Source organism: Xyrauchen texanus, chromosome 13 (assembly GCF_025860055.1).
Source record: "Xyrauchen texanus isolate HMW12.3.18 chromosome 13, RBS_HiC_50CHRs, whole genome shotgun sequence".
NCBI classification, from domain to species: Eukaryota; Metazoa; Chordata; class Actinopteri; order Cypriniformes; family Catostomidae; genus Xyrauchen; species Xyrauchen texanus.
Window position 1 is genome coordinate 34,115,269 of NC_068288.1, and position 18,309 is coordinate 34,133,577.

The 18,309-nt window shown below is 38.2% G+C and overlaps 1 protein-coding gene across 4 annotated transcripts; it reads left to right on the forward strand.

The window, feature by feature from the left end:
- The first annotated feature begins 1,636 nt into the window (after positions 1–1,636).
- Positions 1,637–16,871, forward strand: LOC127653691 (protein DDI1 homolog 2). Of its 4 annotated transcripts, XM_052140476.1 has the most exons (11): positions 1,637–1,970; positions 4,955–5,081; positions 5,163–5,426; positions 5,515–5,641; positions 5,755–5,882; positions 6,245–6,373; positions 6,508–6,611; positions 8,395–8,587; positions 12,689–13,116; positions 14,003–14,054; positions 14,337–16,871. In XM_052140476.1, the coding sequence occupies exons 1-9, from the start codon at positions 1,833–1,835 to the stop codon at positions 12,766–12,768; spliced, it is 1,290 nt and encodes a 429-aa protein (XP_051996436.1). In that variant the 5' UTR covers positions 1,637–1,832; the 3' UTR covers positions 12,769–13,116; positions 14,003–14,054; positions 14,337–16,871. The 4 variants fall into 4 exon arrangements, with proteins under 4 accessions (XP_051996436.1, XP_051996435.1, XP_051996437.1 ...); XM_052140475.1 differs by having other exon boundaries at positions 12,689–14,054; XM_052140477.1 differs by lacking the exon at positions 12,689–13,116.
- The last annotated feature ends 1,438 nt before the right edge of the window (positions 16,872–18,309 follow it).

Genomic DNA, 18,309 nt, shown 5'->3' on the forward strand with positions numbered 1-18,309 from the left:
TACTATACAGCAGATAATATGTATTATAAAATTGCAATGTAATTATTTATGTAACATCAATTAATAGTGATGTAATTAAAAACATTATGATCTTGCCAGAGGAGTAGAACTGCATATCGTGCTGTTGCGCTCGCTGCATCACGGTGATTGGGATGTGTCGCCACCTGCTGGTGACACTCAGAAGCTCACCTCATGTACGTTAACACCAAATTTCAAGTCTATCTCATTCACTGAAAATTATTTGCACATTGATAAATATGATAAAGAACAAAAATGTAAGTAATTACCCTTTTGATATTAATATTAATTTTGAATAATATAGAATGTACTTTGTTATTAGTACAGTTATTCGACAACATATTGACATCTCATAATAAACTAACATTAATAAAGAAATACCTAAATAAATGGCGGTTTAGCGGACAGTCTTATATGGCAAGCATTTTTCAAATGTATTTCTTAAATATTAAGTTTATGTTCCTAGTACTTATTTTTTATTTTTTTAGTTATAAGTGGTATTTCAATAGTGACTAGTGTCTTTTTTTAAACAGACATGCAACTATTTATGAGACTAGTAATTATTTTGATAGTGACTGTTTCAGTTTACTACTTATTAGACACTAGTGTCTATATTGTTACTAGTAAAAATGTGTCTCTCACTAGTTACAACTGCTTTTTAACTTGTCAAATATAATGCAGTTCAAACTAAATTTTACTAGTAAATATATATTTTACTAGTAACAATTGGAATAGACACTAGTGCTAATAAATAAGTACTTGTACCACTGGAATAAGTAAGGATAATGTATCATCCGGTTGTTATCGCAAAATAAACCTGATCATCCTGTTGGGGGTTATTTTGTGATAACAACCGCCTGACTGTACATCATCCATCTTATTACATGGCTACAAACCAAATAAATAAATACATGGAAATAAAATAGTGATCTAGGTTAAAATTATGTTATAATTTGATGAAAATCAAAACACTGAACAGCTGAGATGCACCCCTCAATACCCAGTCTTTTACAAGACTTGCCAAATCAAAACACTGATTTGAGCTGAAATTCTAGCTTTACTTGTAAAGATCGCACAGTGATCCGGTAAAGAGTAAAGATTTCTTGCAATAAGATGACCGACTTGACATGTGGATGTGCAGTTGCTCAGAAATATCAGAATGCCAGATGGTGCCATTAACCAATCGGAATTGAGTATTCCAGAGAGCCGTGTGATAAGTAATATAATCTAATGTCTAGTTATGGGTAAATAAATTATAGAAAATACTAGGAGCAGCCTGCATACTAGTCAGATGTGAAATAGTTGATTTCTGACCACAGATTCCTTTAGAATTCAATGACAAAATGTTGCAATGTGTTACCAGTGGAATAGATATGTGCCATTACTAGTAATTTGTAGCAAAGAAATAAGTTTAAATGAATAAGAACTAGTAAAATTGAAAAAGATACAAGTCACAATTGGAATATTTACTAGTCACTAAAAATGCTACTTAAATGTAATCGAAACTTAAAAATACATGCTAGTCAGTTTTAAGGAATACATTTTAAAAGCTCTTGCCATAGGCCTCATGGCTCACTTATGTACGACACACGCAATCGGTTTACGGCAGTGGCGCCAAGGAAAGGAAGTGAGCGAAGGAAGATTTTCTGTATCGGTGAATTGTAGTTGCTTACACAGTACTTTTTACATAAATTATTTTCTCATTGAATTTTAACAGAATACTCTTGGGTAAATGTATTATTGAAAACTTTGCAATAAAGGCAGTTTCTGACAGCGAGAGGAGCAGTAACCGGGTTCCAGTGACCCCGAGCGTAATGCTGCTCACCGTGTTTTGTGTACCGAGAAACCGCTCGGAAACCACGTTTGCCCTGGACGTGTCCCCGGAGCTTGAACTCAGAGATTTTCTAGCTCTTTGCGAACTAGAATCAGGAGTACCTGCAGGGGAAATTCAGGTAAACATCTTGCAGAAGTGTTGCAACAGTTAGTTAGCCAATATGTGACCGATCACGGAAAGTAGGGACACAAGTCGGTTTTGGGGCATTTTGAGTTATTCACAGATTCTGAAAGTGTAGTCGCCAAGCTTTCCAACGATTTGTAACACATGGAAATCTGACAATATTTGGAGAAGTTGTGGCCATTTGAAGGTAGGCACTCAAAAAAGCTAAAAGGGGAGAAAACGGCCTCAAAAGATTGTGCAGTTCTCACCTCTCTCTGCTGCTGGGAGTGACAATAGGGCTCATTTAGATAAGCCATACCCCCTGTAAAGCTCCCCCCTGTAAGCGAACTGATTTACATTAGTTCCAAACAACACGGCAGGTCCATGCTATTAATAGCTTGCTGACCCCATGTCAACCCTTCTGGACACCCCAAAATCTTGAAATTTTAACAGATCCGATGGCTAGTATTTGCCTTGCTATCGTTCCAAGGAAAGGTGTGTTGTTTTGCTGAAACTGCTGTAGAACACCTACCATCTGCTTCCTGATACCGAATAATGTTGTAAAAACACAAAACTACCATTTAAGTTTGTCCGTGTGCGCCTTTGGGGAGGTACAAACTGAAAAACCAACTGAAGCTTGTTGAAACAAATCAAAAGAGAAACTGAAGGGATAGTTAACTCCAAAATTCTCAATATTTACCCACTCTCATGCAATCCAAAATATCTAAGACATTCTTCTGCTGAACTCGATTGAAGATTTGTTTTTTTAAAGAATATTTCAGCTCTGTAGGTTCACACAATGCAAGTGAATGGTGGCCAAAACTCTGAAGCTCCAGATATCACAAAGGCATCATAAAAGCAATCCATACGACTCCAGTGGTATATTCAACAGCTTCTTTTCCACTATCTGGCCAGTGCAAGCCAGGGCCATAAGCTGGTCAGCCAGGGCCAATAGCCTCGGACCCAGACACCATCAGGCCAAAAGCACCACAGCATTGCCTTAAAACTACCTCTAATATGCCGCCCTGGTGCAAACATCTCACACCCCACCCATTTCACAAGCACTAGCACGCCTTCATTTGGCCCAACAGTGGAGAACACGACTAATGCCACCTGAAGTGATCTAATTGGTTTTGGGTGAGAACAGACCAAAAAGTAATTCCTTTAAACTATAAATCTCAACAACAGACTTTTTGGTGATTATGATTTCAAGCTCGATTACACTTCTGATAGCACTATGCGCATACGTCAAGCACTAGGAAGTGTAATCGAGCTTGAAATTACGATGGTGCCTTAAGACAGCAATGACAAGATGTATAGTGAAAAAGGAGTTATATTTTGATTTGTTCTCACCCAAAACTAACTGGATTGCTTCAGAAGACATTGATTGAACCACTGGAGTCTTATGGATTACCTTTAGGCTGACTGCCTGGCCATCATTCACTTGCATTGAATGGACTTACAGAGCTGAGATATTCTTCTAAAAATCTTTGTGTTTTGATCACAGCTATTGTAAAAGTCATACACATGTGGGTGAATAACTGATAAGAGGAGTTTCATTTTTGAGTGAACTATTCCTTTAATATATTTGTGGTCAACCGATATATCGGTGAGGCATATAAATCGGCCGATATTCTGACTTTTTTTATTTATCGGCCGATAAATTTTCCCATTTGGCCTTTTTTTTTTCCTTTCCTAGAGGGCCCAGAGAATCGCCTGCTTGCATGTGAAGTGACTGAGACTGGCACCACAGTGTCATTTAAACAGTCCGCATATCAGAGTCGCGACAAAAGCGTTTGAGCTCATAATGTTAATGTGCTCACCTGTTTCATTTTCCCTCTCTCTCCTCAACAGTTCCCTGTAACATTTCACTGTCTTGTCTAATGATAAAAAGGCAAATATTAATAAAACTAATATCATACCATCCGCAAATATGCATATATCTCGTTTAAACAGATGTAGCCTAATTCACGAACCTCAAGAAAATCCAGCGTTTTCTTCCCGTCAAACGCTCATCTAATGTATTCCTCTGATGTGCGTATTCTATCAGCCAGAATCAAAACTTCAGGTTCAGGATCAAAAGTTCCTTTCATTCACAAATCATGATGGTCTGACCTGTGACAAACTAAGGAGGGGATCCAGGCCATTTTAACTTTCAGGTGATTGAGGCTTTGGATTCGAACAAGTGCAACTTCAAGGCTGTATATTGAGGTAGAATGAAATAAGGTGCTTTTCAAACTGTTTTGATACCAGATTCCTTAAAAGTTCCATTCATTCAAACAGCTGTCAGTTAAGCCATTAACCGATTATGCAGCAAGGTCAGCAAGTCAGCTGCCTATGTTTTCAGATGCAGCCCAAGGTAAAAGCGCTTCACATCTGCTACAAGTAAATGTCTTATTCACTATGCACACTGTGTGTACAATCTGTTTGATTTGGAATATTGTGAGTAAATGCATCCATGGTTGTTGGAGGACTGTGTGTACTGTTATTTCCTTCTATCTTATGTATGCAAATAAATTACTGAAATTTGATGACTAATCAGAAATCTGACGAAACTGCTATCTACCATTTCAAATACGATATACGTTTTTTTTTTTGTTGTGAAATTGAGTAAAAATAGTGCTAAATAAGAGTTTTTTTTTTTTTTTTTGCAATTTTATGTTTGTTATTTACTGTATTAAATTGTGTAATAGATCGGCATTATATAGGCCTATCAGCCACCCTGCTCTCTGGATATCAGCATTGGAAATTAAAAAAACCCATATCGGTTGACCTCTATTATGTATACATGGTCTATTTAAAGGTGTTGTAACTGAAACTGCAAGCTTTGAAAAGTTAACCTAGAAATCCTGCCATTTCTTTAAGAATTTGTATTTTATTAAACTCAAATTTAAGATTTGATTTAACTTAAATTAGTAATTTTAGTGATATCTGAAAAGTGACACTGTTTAAACAAGTATTGAGCAAAAGATATTTAACTATTTCCAACACTTGGCATAGATCTCATACGCAGAACAGCCTTTAAAAGATCCTACCCGTGCCCTAGGGAACTATGGCCTGAAGGATGGTGACGTGGTGGTGTTAAGACAGGAAGAGAGGATACTACCGCCACAACCCATGATTCCAGGTAAACCAGCATTTCAAGATCTGATTTAAAAATGGGGTAAGCTTAAATTGGAATTGATAACAATTACTCTTAATCTCTTAGGGCTGCCACGCATAGATTTCAGTTCCATTGCTGTACCCGGGACCTCCTCAGGCCAAAACAGACCGCAACAAGCCCAGCGTCCCAGTGCCACCTCGTCAGAGCTGCCCCAAGCCACCAACCCAGGTTCAGGCTCAGCCCTTTCTCCTCAGGGATTGGACAATCCCGCCTTGCTACGAGACATGTTGCTGGTAAACCCACATGAGTTGTCATTGCTGAAGGAGCGAAACCCTCCCCTTGCTGAGGCTCTACTGAGTGGAGACCTTGGTAAATGGAGAAGACAAGCCTAAATGTATCTGTGTGAATTATTGAATGTTCTCCTTTGATGGAGAATAATTAGGATTCACTTTCACAGAGCGCTTCACCAAGGTGCTATTGGAGCAGCAGCAGGACCGAGCCAAGAGAGAGCAGGAGAGAATTAAACTGCTGATTGCAGATCCTTTTGATCTGGAGGCCCAGGCCAAGATTGAGGAGGAAATCAGGTAACAAAGGGGTGAAATTGTTAGCAAAACTTGGTCTTTGGCACACAGGTCATTCAAACATTTTTGGCAAAAATAAAAATGTAGAATGCATAACTCTTTAACTCCAATTCCAGACAGCACAACATTGAGGAGAATATGACCATTGCTATGGAAGAAGCACCTGAGAGTTTTGGCCAGGTGGTCATGCTCTACATTCATTGCAAAGTAAATGGGCACCCTGTAAAAGCCTTTGTTGACTCAGGTATTCAATTATATTTTGTGCGGTTTGCACATGCATACAGCGTTTACTCTTTAATGATATATGGATGATATATGGGTGTGCCATATATGTGTTATTGGAACAAATAAATTATATTTAAGATGTCATGCCATAATCCTTATGACTGTTAAATAATTTCATTACATTTTGTCATATATCATCCAAAAAATATTTAATCACAAATCCAGTATACTTGCATATAAATTCTTAACTATTTGACTTTACATTTGATTTCAGTTGCTTGATTCTGTATTCATTTGTGGCACTTCAATAGATTTAAATATTATCTAATAATATTTTGTCAATTATTTAATAGTTTTTAGTTAATTATCTATTATTTTTAGGAGCTCAGATGACCATTATGAGCCAAGCGTGTGCAGAGCGGTGCAATATCATGCGTCTTGTAGACAGACGCTGGGCAGGCATTGCCAAAGGTGTCGGCACACAGAAAATTATTGGTAGAGTCCATTTGGGTAAGGCTTTTATCTATGCTGCTCCTTTTAGATACCTTTTATATTACTTTAATGACGTTTACCTTGAGGACAGAAAAAAATTATGTATAGCATTGAGTTTTATTTTTTGCTGTTTGTGCCTTTGCACTGTCCAGCTCAGGTGCAGATTGAAGGAGATTTCCTCCCTTGCTCTTTCTCCATTTTGGAGGATCAACCAATGGACATGCTGCTTGGCCTTGACATGCTGAAGAGACACCAGGTCTGCAAAAAACTGTGGTTTATTGTCTATTTTACCTAGTTTCTCTATTTCTGTGTTATTTGCCAGTTTTGCTGATGTAATAGATTGAATATTGTCATTGGATGCAGACTTTTCCTTATTAAGAAGTAGAGGTCGACCGATATTGGTTTTTTCAGGCCAATTCCGATCTTTTGAAATCCGGGTCGACCGATGGCCGATTATTGCTGCCGATTTATTTTGGCCGATATGTGCTTGTTTTTAACCTCTTATTTGAACCTTTTATTTGAAAGATAAAATGTAACACAAATAATTACTTAAGATAGACAAAATTTCTCAACAAATACATTTATTGAACACTTGACCAATCTGCACTTGTACACTTAAAATTAAAAATGTATAATGTAAAAACATATTTTATAAATAGTGTATAACAAATATATTAAATAAACAAAGCAGGTGTTACAAACTGCTCCGAGACACGAAGGTTGAGATCCAAATGCAGCTTTAATTAAGGGGCAATCCAGACACGTAATCCAATATTCAGAGCATCCAAGAGAAGCACAGGCATAACTAGGGATGGGTATCATTAAGGTTTTAATGGTATTACTATCTTACCGATACTGCTTATCGATCCGGTACTTTAACGGTATTCTTAACGGTTCTTTTTGTTATATATATATATATATATTACACAAAGATAAACGTTATATAGGCACAGTGATTTAATTTCAGTAAGGTGTACTAACATTACTGTTCAGGTGTGGTCTTAAAAGAAATCTAATAAAGTAATCAATTGTAAAATAACACTGCATAGTTTATCATAGATAGATTAATGCAGATTAATGCTCATTAAAGCAGAAGTTATTCATTCAAGAGCTGTAAGTGATTTTCTCTTTGCCTTTTGTTGTTTGATACGCAGTAATGGCTCAATCGTCAGCATGTTTATTATTAGACAGCTTCCCCTTTAAGACAGAGTCTAATAGGCTCCTGATGCAGCATATTTTCTCCCAACTATTTCCATAACTACGTCCATTTAAGACATAAACTGTGTTTAAGTGAATCTCCAAGCCGGTCGTTTTGACATATTTTTGTGTATATTTGATCGTTTAGATGCGCACATGAAACCCAAAGTAGCCTATAGTTTGCTTGTCTCGTTGTGGTCTGTATCGGAGCGCGCGCCGCCTTGGGAACGGTAGCCTATCTCTTGCGCTCTTTTTATTATTAAACGCGTCCCGCAATTTAGCAACAGTAGCATTTTACAACAATCACAGCGTTTTTTCTTGAAGTTGGCAGTAACATATCAAAAGTTTTTAATTAAATATAAAGAAGTTATACAAATTTAATCCTTACTGTTTTCTCCAAGGAACTTCGCTCCTTCCTTGAGGTCTGCTCACTCTGCTGGAAAATGACTCTAGGGGCAGTGTGGGTCGAACACGTGTTCCACAACAACACTAGGCTGCCCACAGATGCGCCTGCCTAATAATCGGCTTGATATACTTGGAAATTGGCCGAAGCCGATTATGTTAAAAAATGCAAAAAATCGGCCGATTAATCGGTCGACCTCTATTAAGAAGCCACCTTTACCTTTGGTGGCTTCTGGTCAAAAAATTTGTATATACCAGATCTCCAGCAACCTTATAAATGTGGCCCAACTAGCTTGTTACCTTAAACTTTTACAGTAATATATTTTAATCTTGTTGAACATAAGATTTAAATTGTAGGAAATATTTAGTTTTCATTAGATGTTTCAGCTATGACTGCTTCAACTAATTCTCATCTTATAGCTTGATATGTTCTAATTCAGTGCTCCATAGATTTAAAGAAAAATGTCCTCCTAATTGGGACAACGGGTACCGAGACACGTTTTCTGCCTGAGGCAGAGCTGCCCGATTGTGCCAGGTTGGCATATGGTGCAGAGGGACGAGAGGAGACCAGACCTGAGGAGATTGCAGACAGAGAGCTGGCAGAGGCAATACAAAGATCTGTGCAGGACAGCGGTGAGATTCATTTCTTGAGGTGGCTTGGCTAATTGGTTCTATTCAAATCTAGATTTGGAATGTTAATGCAAGTCATTAATCCTCAGAGGTCTATTGTTGAACTAAGATAATTGACTTCTTTGGGTTTGTGCAGACTATAACAATAAAGGAAGAATACTGATAAGTCAAAAACATGAGGAAATAATTTTATATATATATATAAAATGACCCTTGCATTTGTATAGTTGGTTTGTCCTGGTTGCTGTTTAGAACCAATTACTCACCTAGTTCACAAGGTGGTGTACTGTACAATGACAAAGTTAACCTGCACTTAAGAAAACTGTTTAATCTGAGGTTTTGAAGGAAAGTGGCGATCTGAAACGTCATGTAAATGGAAATGTCATTTTCCTTACATCGGTTAAGGGATTAAGAGAAAGCTGTTTAACTCGCTTGGATCTCTCCCGGAGAACGTGGCTTGTATGACTGTGTAAATGCAACAGGTTTTAGTGAATTTTTTGCACGTGTGTGGAACAGACCGGATAACTAACCTCTTAGGACCATCTATTCATGTGTATATACAGTGTGCACAGCTATTAAAGAAAAAATTATGCAGTGGAATATCAGGGTTTACATATGATACATTCCTGATTTTCAATAGGCTATTTTGAACAATCATCTAAAGCATTGCCATCACAACTGCATTATGTCCAACATTTTTGTCCAGCAACTTTTAATGACCAACTGAACGTGATTGTCATCTCAAATAAATTTTTGTATTGTAATGCAATTTACATTTTCTGAAGAAGCTCAGCAAATACGATCCGAGGTAAAGAGGGTTATATTTAATACAGGAAATTGTGTCAGCATTTTTCAGAAGTATATTAAACAACTTTATAGAATTGTGCAATATGTTAGTGTTCCAAAAAAGCACACTGAAGCTTTTCTCCTATTGTGCTTTTTTTATTTTATTTAAAACTTTGTGCACAGAAATGTTTTTTTGTATTATGGGATAATTCCATGACTGCCATCTATTATTTTGAATAGTGTGGAAAAGAAAATTTAATAAACAAACGGATGTCTGCCATGATTACATTTATCACAAACAGTGGCCACTCATTTGTTCTCCGTGCACTTGTCAGTGTGCATATGAGATATTTGTGTTGGAAAAAAATAAGTGTTTCCAAACATTTTTAAGTAATGACAGTATATGCGCCCGAGTTAAGGCAGCATCATCGGGAAAACATAAGGCAGCACTTTATAAACACTTCAAGAAGATCATAAAGCATACGGTTGTGGAGCGGTTGCTGCTTCAGGTGCATTGAAAGCGGGCGTGTGCTGTTTCTCTCCGGTGTACAACCTACTTTTTACTGCTATTTTCTATGTTTTATAATGTATATATATCATTTATATATATTATGAATTCAAAATCAGGCGCGTATTTTCACGCGATTCCCCAAAACTATTCGTCTGTAACAAACGAGACGTCCATCCACGTCAATCAAATCGAACGCAATATAGAAAGGGAGCGCAAGAAATACTTTGATATCAAATTCAATGTAATCAAACTCTCATTGATGTCACACTGATGTCTAAGAGCTCAAAGAATGCGGTTTTAATGGTTTTATATCGCTTCTCATCATGTAAGTGCATGTCATAGGCCTACAATGAGCACCGCCGGGATGCGACTTTTCAGCGCGACACTGAGTCTGCACTACGTTTACAGATGATTGTACAATATTAAACTGTATAGGTTATAATGCCAAATATTATAATAATAATAATTCTAAGGGATCTGGTATTTGATAGTCCTCCTGATAATTCCAAATGTAATGTCTTATTTCACCAGTAAAATGTATATAATTTGGCAATCATTATTTCACTGGATAAGCATACACCATTTTGTTTTTCATTAAATATTTTAGTCAGTGACAATACCATTTAAAACTTCCAATATTAATTAAAAAAAAAAAATGGAATCATAGACTATTCCGTAACATAATTATGCATTTTTCAGCTGGGCAAAATAAATAAATATTTATATTCTGGTGCACAGTTGCCTTTTTTTTTTTTTTTTTAATTTCCATTTACTCGCCAATGGATCATTTTAATATAACGAACAGTACTAGTTTTACAAGTAATGGAAAGGAACCATTTTGCATATGTCCTGAAAGTCAAACCCCACACATTTTAATACAACGTTTGTCCGATAAAGCGAAAATTCAAAGTTGCAGCCCTAAATAAGTGTTACGTTCAATCGACAGTATGCCGTGTAAATATGATTTTAGTGTGATAAAATGGTTTACCAACCTTTTCTGTGTAAAGTTATATGGAAAAGAGAAAATAGGCACATCCAAAATTTCTGAAAATAAAACAAGAAAAATCCACACTTTTACACTTCCCTTAATTTGAATAGAAACATTTAGATTAATAGGAAAAATTGGGAAATAGGTTATAATTTAACACATACAGGTACAAGAAACAAATCTCATCCAAAAGACTCTTTTGATTGAATGATTATTAGATAATTGCTTCTGATTGTTAACAGGTGTACACAATAAGGTGTGTGTTTGAAACAAGGATATTTAATAAAGTGCTGCCTATTGATGCGTGCCTGACCAAGATCTCTCTGATCGAAACTTTTTTAAATAAATAAAAGGGAAGTGTAAAACAGTGTGAAACTTTTCCTTGTTTTGTGTAAGATTTATAGCCAATTTTAGTATGTTGCCATGATGATGCAATGTCAACAAACACTAAAACCCTAAAACGACTGTAAAAAGGACAATTTAAACAACTTTACAGCTCAAATACTACAAGTTTCAACAATTAAAGGAAGTGGCTCGAGCCTTTGTTATTCTCCACTGGATTTTCCCTGTTTGAATTGTTATATGTCCGTAAGCCTCGTGGCGTCTACGTCATGAAGGAAAATTGGGTGGAGGGACCTACACAGAGGGCACTTTGAGGTCACATGGCGATTTGGGGGAAGTCGATTATGTGATAGTACATTCGGATAGAGGCTTGGCTCATCACATTTACCCCCTCAACCTACAACAATCATGGAGAGAGGCGGTCCCCATATCCTTTGCGACAGTAGTGCCGGAGAGGGAGGATCTCGGTCCACAGGTGAGGCTAAAAGCCAATCAGTTAACCCTGGTCCCTTGCAGAGACCACCTCTCGCCGTCACAATGTACGGAGGTTGCAAAATTATTTCTCTGACATGTTCTTGCCTCTCCCCAGCCACACTAATCTCATAAAGGTGTAGTGGTAGATAGTTGTCCCTACCACTTATCCAAACACTAGAAACAAGTAGTACGAGAAGAATTAAAGGCCATGCTCGATATGAGCGTAATAGAAGAATCCCACAGCGATTGGTCCAGCCTGGTGGTTCACTAAGAGCAATAGTTCGGTTCTGTGTGGATTATAGAAAGGTGAACGTGGTGTCGAAATTTGATGCTTATCCAATTATTGAGGAACTGCTCGATTGGTTGGGCTCACTGGATTTGAAAAAAAAAGGTATATTGGCAGATCCCCTTAACACCGATATCACATAAGAAAATGGCCTTCTCCACACCGTTTGGATTATACCAATTTGCGACCCTTCCATTTAGGTTGTTTGGGGCCCCAGCTACTTATGGACCGAGTCCTTAGACAGCACAATGCATATGTCGCTGCTTATTTGGATGATATCATTATTTACAGTAATGATTGGCAATGGCATATGCAGTATCTGAGGGTGGTTCTGAGGTCGCTACGACAAGCAGGACTCGCAGAAAACCTGAAAAAGTGCGCAATTGGGCAGGTGGAGGTACGGTATCTGGGGTTCCACTTAGGTCAAGGGCAGATGTGACCCAAGATTGATTAAAGCGCTGCAGTCGCAACCTGCCCAAGACCCAAGACCAAAAAGGTGTGACAGTTTCTGTGGGTGGCAAGCTACTATCGAAAGTTTGGGCCTATTTTTCTGACCATTTGCCACCAGCTCGCTGAATGATCTCACTAAAAAGGGAGCCCCAGACCCGTTCCAGTGGACGGAGCCTTGCCAATAAGCTTTCACGCAGGTAAAAGCTGCACTTTTTGAGGCGGGCCGCTTCTGCATTCCCCTGATTTCTCTCTACCTTTTGTTTGCAGACGGACGCATCGGACAGGGGGCTGGGTGCTGTTCTGTCCCAAGTAGTGGAGGGGGAGGAGTGCCCGGAGCTGTACATTAGTCGAATGTTCTCTATGAGAGAGACGAAGTACAGCATCATAGAGGAGGAGTGTTTGGCCATCAAGTGGGTGGTCCTCACTCTCCTCACTCGCTACTCTTTGTTGGGACGAGCATTCATCCTCTCTGTTCGGACCACGCCCCGCTCCAATGACTCCACCGCATGAAGGATGTCAACACCTGGATCACCCGTTGGTATCTGGGACTCCAGCCATTTAAGTTCGAGGTGGTCCACAGACCGGGGGCACAGATGGCTGTCGTAGGAGTGGGCAGTCTGGATGTTTCCCCCGGCCTGAGTCGGGCTGTGGAGGTGAGGGCGTGGTTAAGCGCCCATCTGGGGAGAGAGAAAGCGGTAAGGACATTCACCTGAGATGAATTGTGACTAATTACCATTTCCATGTTCACAGTGAGAGTCAGGGGAGGTAAAAGACAGCCCAGTTCACTGAAAGAGAGAGAGAGAGAGAGCTGCACAGAGAAGAGTGTTCCTGAGTGCGATTTGTATTGTGCTGAAAAGCATTATTTAAGTGTGACCACTGAAAAGTGAAATATATATATATATGGGAAATATATAGCTGTGTGAAATAAAGCCCTTTTGAGTTGGATCTCGCCGTGTCCCGCTTCCTCCTTTTGATCTGCTACAAAGTGCTTTTATAAAATTATAAGCTTCATATGTCTCCTTAAAAGCCATCTAAAAATTGGCCCCCATTCACTTCTATTGTAAGTGCCTCACTGTAACCCGCTGTTGTTTTTTTGTTTTTTGTATTAAGAAAAATAGGGACAAGTAAAAAATTATTTGTGGTAATCAACATTATGCCACAAATGCTGTCAATTGAGCTTAAATTGTATTGAAGCCAGAATATTCCTTTAACACTGTCAATGAGAAAACCATGAGTTAAAACATTGGAATTCTATTGTTTCAGATTTAACATTAAACCTGATAAGACATGGTGAAACTATTGACTTAGTCTAGAAATCAAAGGCTTGAGGGTTTATACTTCAACTTGAATGTTTTACAGTAGTGTGTTTGTTCATTTCTGGAAGACTAACTTACAAGATAGAACCACACACTACCCTAAAATGGTGGTAGGTTGGAGTTATGTGGGCTGAATACCACCTTGTGCAACTAATGTTATTGATGGGTGCATGCTTCCTGTCTCTCTCACTTTCTCTGGATGCATTTTTGCTAATTTTCTACCTCTTATTGCATGAAATGTGTGGGGTTTGCCCTAACTGAGCAGAACAGAACTGATGTCATACAGACAGGCAGCTGGAGAGGGCTCTACATACCAGGTACTGCAATCACATTTGCAAAATGATATGTTGAGTTAATCTAATACAATATCTCAGAAATGTAAATGGCAAATGTATGATATACATTGGTACACACAGGAAGAGCATCCATTTTGTGAGTAAGACCCCCTGTATCTTCCACTATATTAGAATTTTCTTGCCAGGTTTTTTTGCATGGTTTGCAATATTTGTTGAATTTGCATGATTTAAATAACATGTCTAAGTAGATGAGTATTTAATGTAGAGTTCAAATGTAATCAATAAATACCATAACTCTTATAGATATTGAAAATGGAAAAACTACCTCACCACAATCCCTGCCATTCACATCACCATCTTCAACCTCAAGTTATCCACATAGTCTCACCCTGGATCATTCCAAGTCTGACCCAGCCTCTATAAACCAGGGAGCATCTCCAATTGAAATTCCCCAACCAGATCTATGCCACCCAGGAATCAACTGAATCCTTGCCATTTCCACCTGTGAAAGTAGAAGAACCCTCACCAGATCCCTCCAATGGCACCTTTAGATCTCAGTCCCAAGAACTGGCTGATTCAAACTCCTCTTGTGAAAAGACTGCTGATGCTCCCTACTCAAGCACTCTTTCCTCTCAGAAACCATTCTCTAATACTGTGTCTGAGAACAATGAAGTGACCAGTGGCATCATTACAGGAGATTCTGACAGTCAGTTAGATACAGTTTTGGAAAAAAACATAATTTCCTCTGGGAATGTAGCAGCAGAATCTCCCTTTACTCTCGTTAAAGCAACCACTCAGACTCAAACATTCGATCAGGAAGTGGACATGGATGTTTCTTACAATGCAAAACAAGACGTTGACCACAACTTTCTGGAACAATCCCAGAGAGAACAAGTTTGTGTGATGGAAGATGTTTCAGGGGCTCAACCACAATTCATGCCTGTTCCAGACTTGAACCTTCAACCCTGTCATGCTAAGCCAGCCACTTCTTCTGGGCACTCGCCTGTCCAGTCAGACTCAGAAAAGAGCATGAACAGTGAAATACCCTCCGAGAGAAACCAACTTGATGCGGATAACACCATCCTTGGCTCAGACCCTCAAGGAGCTCCATAAACTTCTAAGTGTGTGTAAGGAGCCATTTGTCTGACCCCAATTCCTAGACAGAATGTTGATAGGGTGGACCAGGATCCTACTTCAAGAAACCATGTGACTCTGAACCCAACAGTTGAAGCATCCTCTTATACTGCCACAGAAAATGACATGGAGGACAGAGTTGCCAAAGCTGACTTTTCTTCTCAATCATTGCAGGAAACTCCAGACTTACCAACATCAAGCAATTCAAGGCATCGCAAACTACTACATCAAAGCAAACTACTTGTGTTGTAGATCCCAGAGAGGAACAAGGGATTCAGTGCCCTTATACCCCTGAGGGAAACCAGGTTCTTTGTGATGAGATAATATCTTAGCAGAAGATATTGCCTTTCCAGGAGATCTTGAGTTTTAAGAAAACCCTGAGGGTCAGAAAGGGCAGGACATTTCAGACGGAAACACCTCAGGCTTTGACATCTCCAATTCGGCCTACCCATCTCAACAGCGCTCTTTGTCTGTAGCAGCTGGTTCAACAACTGATTCCAGTCTTGGGCAAGTTGCATCTCCTCATCCTCAAACACAGGCCCCTGAGATTGATGCTCTTTTCTTAGAGACTTCATCCAGCCTTCAACGCAGCCCTCAATGGGACTGTTTCCACTAGAGCACATTCAGAGGATCCAAGCATCAGGATTCTCTGCCCTAGAGGCTGCTGAGGCAATGGAACAAGCTCAAGGCAGTGTGGAGCTTGCCTTACTGGTGCTGCTAGCAAGAAAGATCACTGTGCCCACCTAGACCCATAATTAACCTGCTGTGGTGGCATCTGTCAACATTTGATCCTTTTCTTTTCATCACATGATTTCCTTTAACAGTCCTCCTTGTTTTGTACTTTATGGTCTTATTCTGGCTGTATACTTTGCCAACATACAAAATGTAAAAAAATGTTTTGAAATTAGCTAGCCATATCACCCTTTTAACAGAACAATATTAATAGTTTATGCATAGTAATGCATTGTTGGTTTCATTTTTTTGGGCTGAATTAGCACAATAAATCGATCGACAATTTACATAAATATTTCAGTAACAAATTGTGGGGTTGAAGCGAGCATGATCTTCTGCCTTGTCAGAAATAGGCTTGTTTCCATTCATCCAACTACTGCATGGTTGTAGATCTCAAAAGTGATTTTGTGCCTGATGTTTTCTGACCTTCAATAGAAACTTCTGAAGTATTTAAATTAGCTAATTTAGCTAATTCCGGTAGCGCACACATTATAGATTTGTGAATGATATATGAACAAATCTGAAAGATCAAGGTATGATGCATTGCAAAACATTTGAAGAAATACTTTGATCGTCAGTAGTATCTGTTTTTTTTTTTAATGGGGGGGTTCAGTATCAGGATTTTGTCGTATTTTAAATTGTGTTTTTGGGTGAAACAGACAAATGTTGGTGCTGACAAGTAGTCTATGGAAAGATTCCTTTTTTTTTTTTTTTTTTTTTGCCCATCTGCCCTCCAAGCAGCTACCACTACATTTTGAGTTGTCTGTGTTTTAATACCATTATTTGTTGTTGCTTGTCTAAACACTTTTTATTTCAGTGTAGTCATGACGTGCCCTTTCCAGCTTTCTGTTATCGGTTGTAATGTCTATCCCCTTGTCATATTTTAAATGTTATCTCTGGGTCATATATCAGTTGTGTTCAAACTATTTGAAATACACAGTTTCATCTTGTATATAGGTTAAAATACAAATAAAAGGGAAAAAGTGTTTCTTTATATTTCATGTGCAAGTGTTTGTTTCTTAGCATTGTGTATAAATGTATTTATTTTCGTATAAAATTAAAATGCTGGCTTAATATTCTCATTACTGAAATACAGCAATGAAAACCACCCTGTCTGGACACAATAATAATAAAAAAATATATATATATTTAAATTAACCCTCCTATTGTGTTGGGGGAAAAAATAGGCCCTTCCTTTGTGTTAGGGTTTAATTTGACCCACATGTATTTATGTTTTTTGATGTTTGCTTTTTAATGACTGGTTCTCACTGCCCTATGAGGGTAAAAGGGGCTTTCTCACACTTCTTTTCAATGCTGCATCAGACTTTGTCAGACAAAGAAAGTAAAAGATTTACAACTGCATATGTTCTTTCACAGATTTTTGACTGTGCAACTCAAATAGATGAAACATAGACAGGGAAATGTTGGGGATCCAAATCCCCATTTTTTAATTAAAACGTTTAATATATTTATAGTCAGCTTGTGAAAATGAAAATGTAAAACATAAAACACAATTTTTTTATTTTTATTTAAACATAGTTACATTTTCTTAAGTTCTCATATCTTTCATTTTAATTTAGTCTTTGACCAGCTACAATAAAGTTTTTCTATTTTTTTAGTAGACTTTTGGCAAATTGCATGGAAACCAATGTGGATCAATTTGACTCCTAACACCAACAAATGTTGAACAGCCTTTTAAAAACACATCTGTCTGTCGGAACTTTGCATGCACACTCAGGAGGCCCCTAAATGAGGAAAGGTCACAACATTTTAGGAAGAAATAAATAGTTTACCAGTGTTTCAGACAGTTTAAAAATAGAATGTGGTTAAACTTAATAAATTACATTTACATTTTTGTATACTTTGCAATTCAAATAATGTATCATTTTAGCCTTATGTTTTCTATATAATGCATTATAGTCTCTTACATAACACGGACATTTTTTTTTTTTTTTTTGTCGTGAGATTCACTTAATAATAGACACGCCCAATGACATTGATTGGCCGAAGTCGGACAGGTGAGAACGCTCTTCTAAATCAATTAGATTCACATGGTAAAGCGTATTTACAGGTCGTTCCGTTGGTTTTCGTATCAGAGTACTGTAGATTTTTGTACAAAGAACCTAAAATTAAATCTTATATATCCTATATTAATTATAGCTCTAATCAGCTGTGGCACAAGATTTCCCTGCTGGAAACGTCTTTAACGCTTTCAAGGTGACAAACTGTGAGGGAAATTTACTGTAGACCTTTCCATATGGCTCGTGTCATGGAGAGGACACTGGAGGACAGAGATGCGATCTCCGTTTCAACAGAAGCATTGAATGGTGGCACAACGCGTCCTGGGTTGGATGAATGCAATCCTAAAGCAAATGTGGAAGATTCTGGGGCGTCTGGAGGATTTTATTGG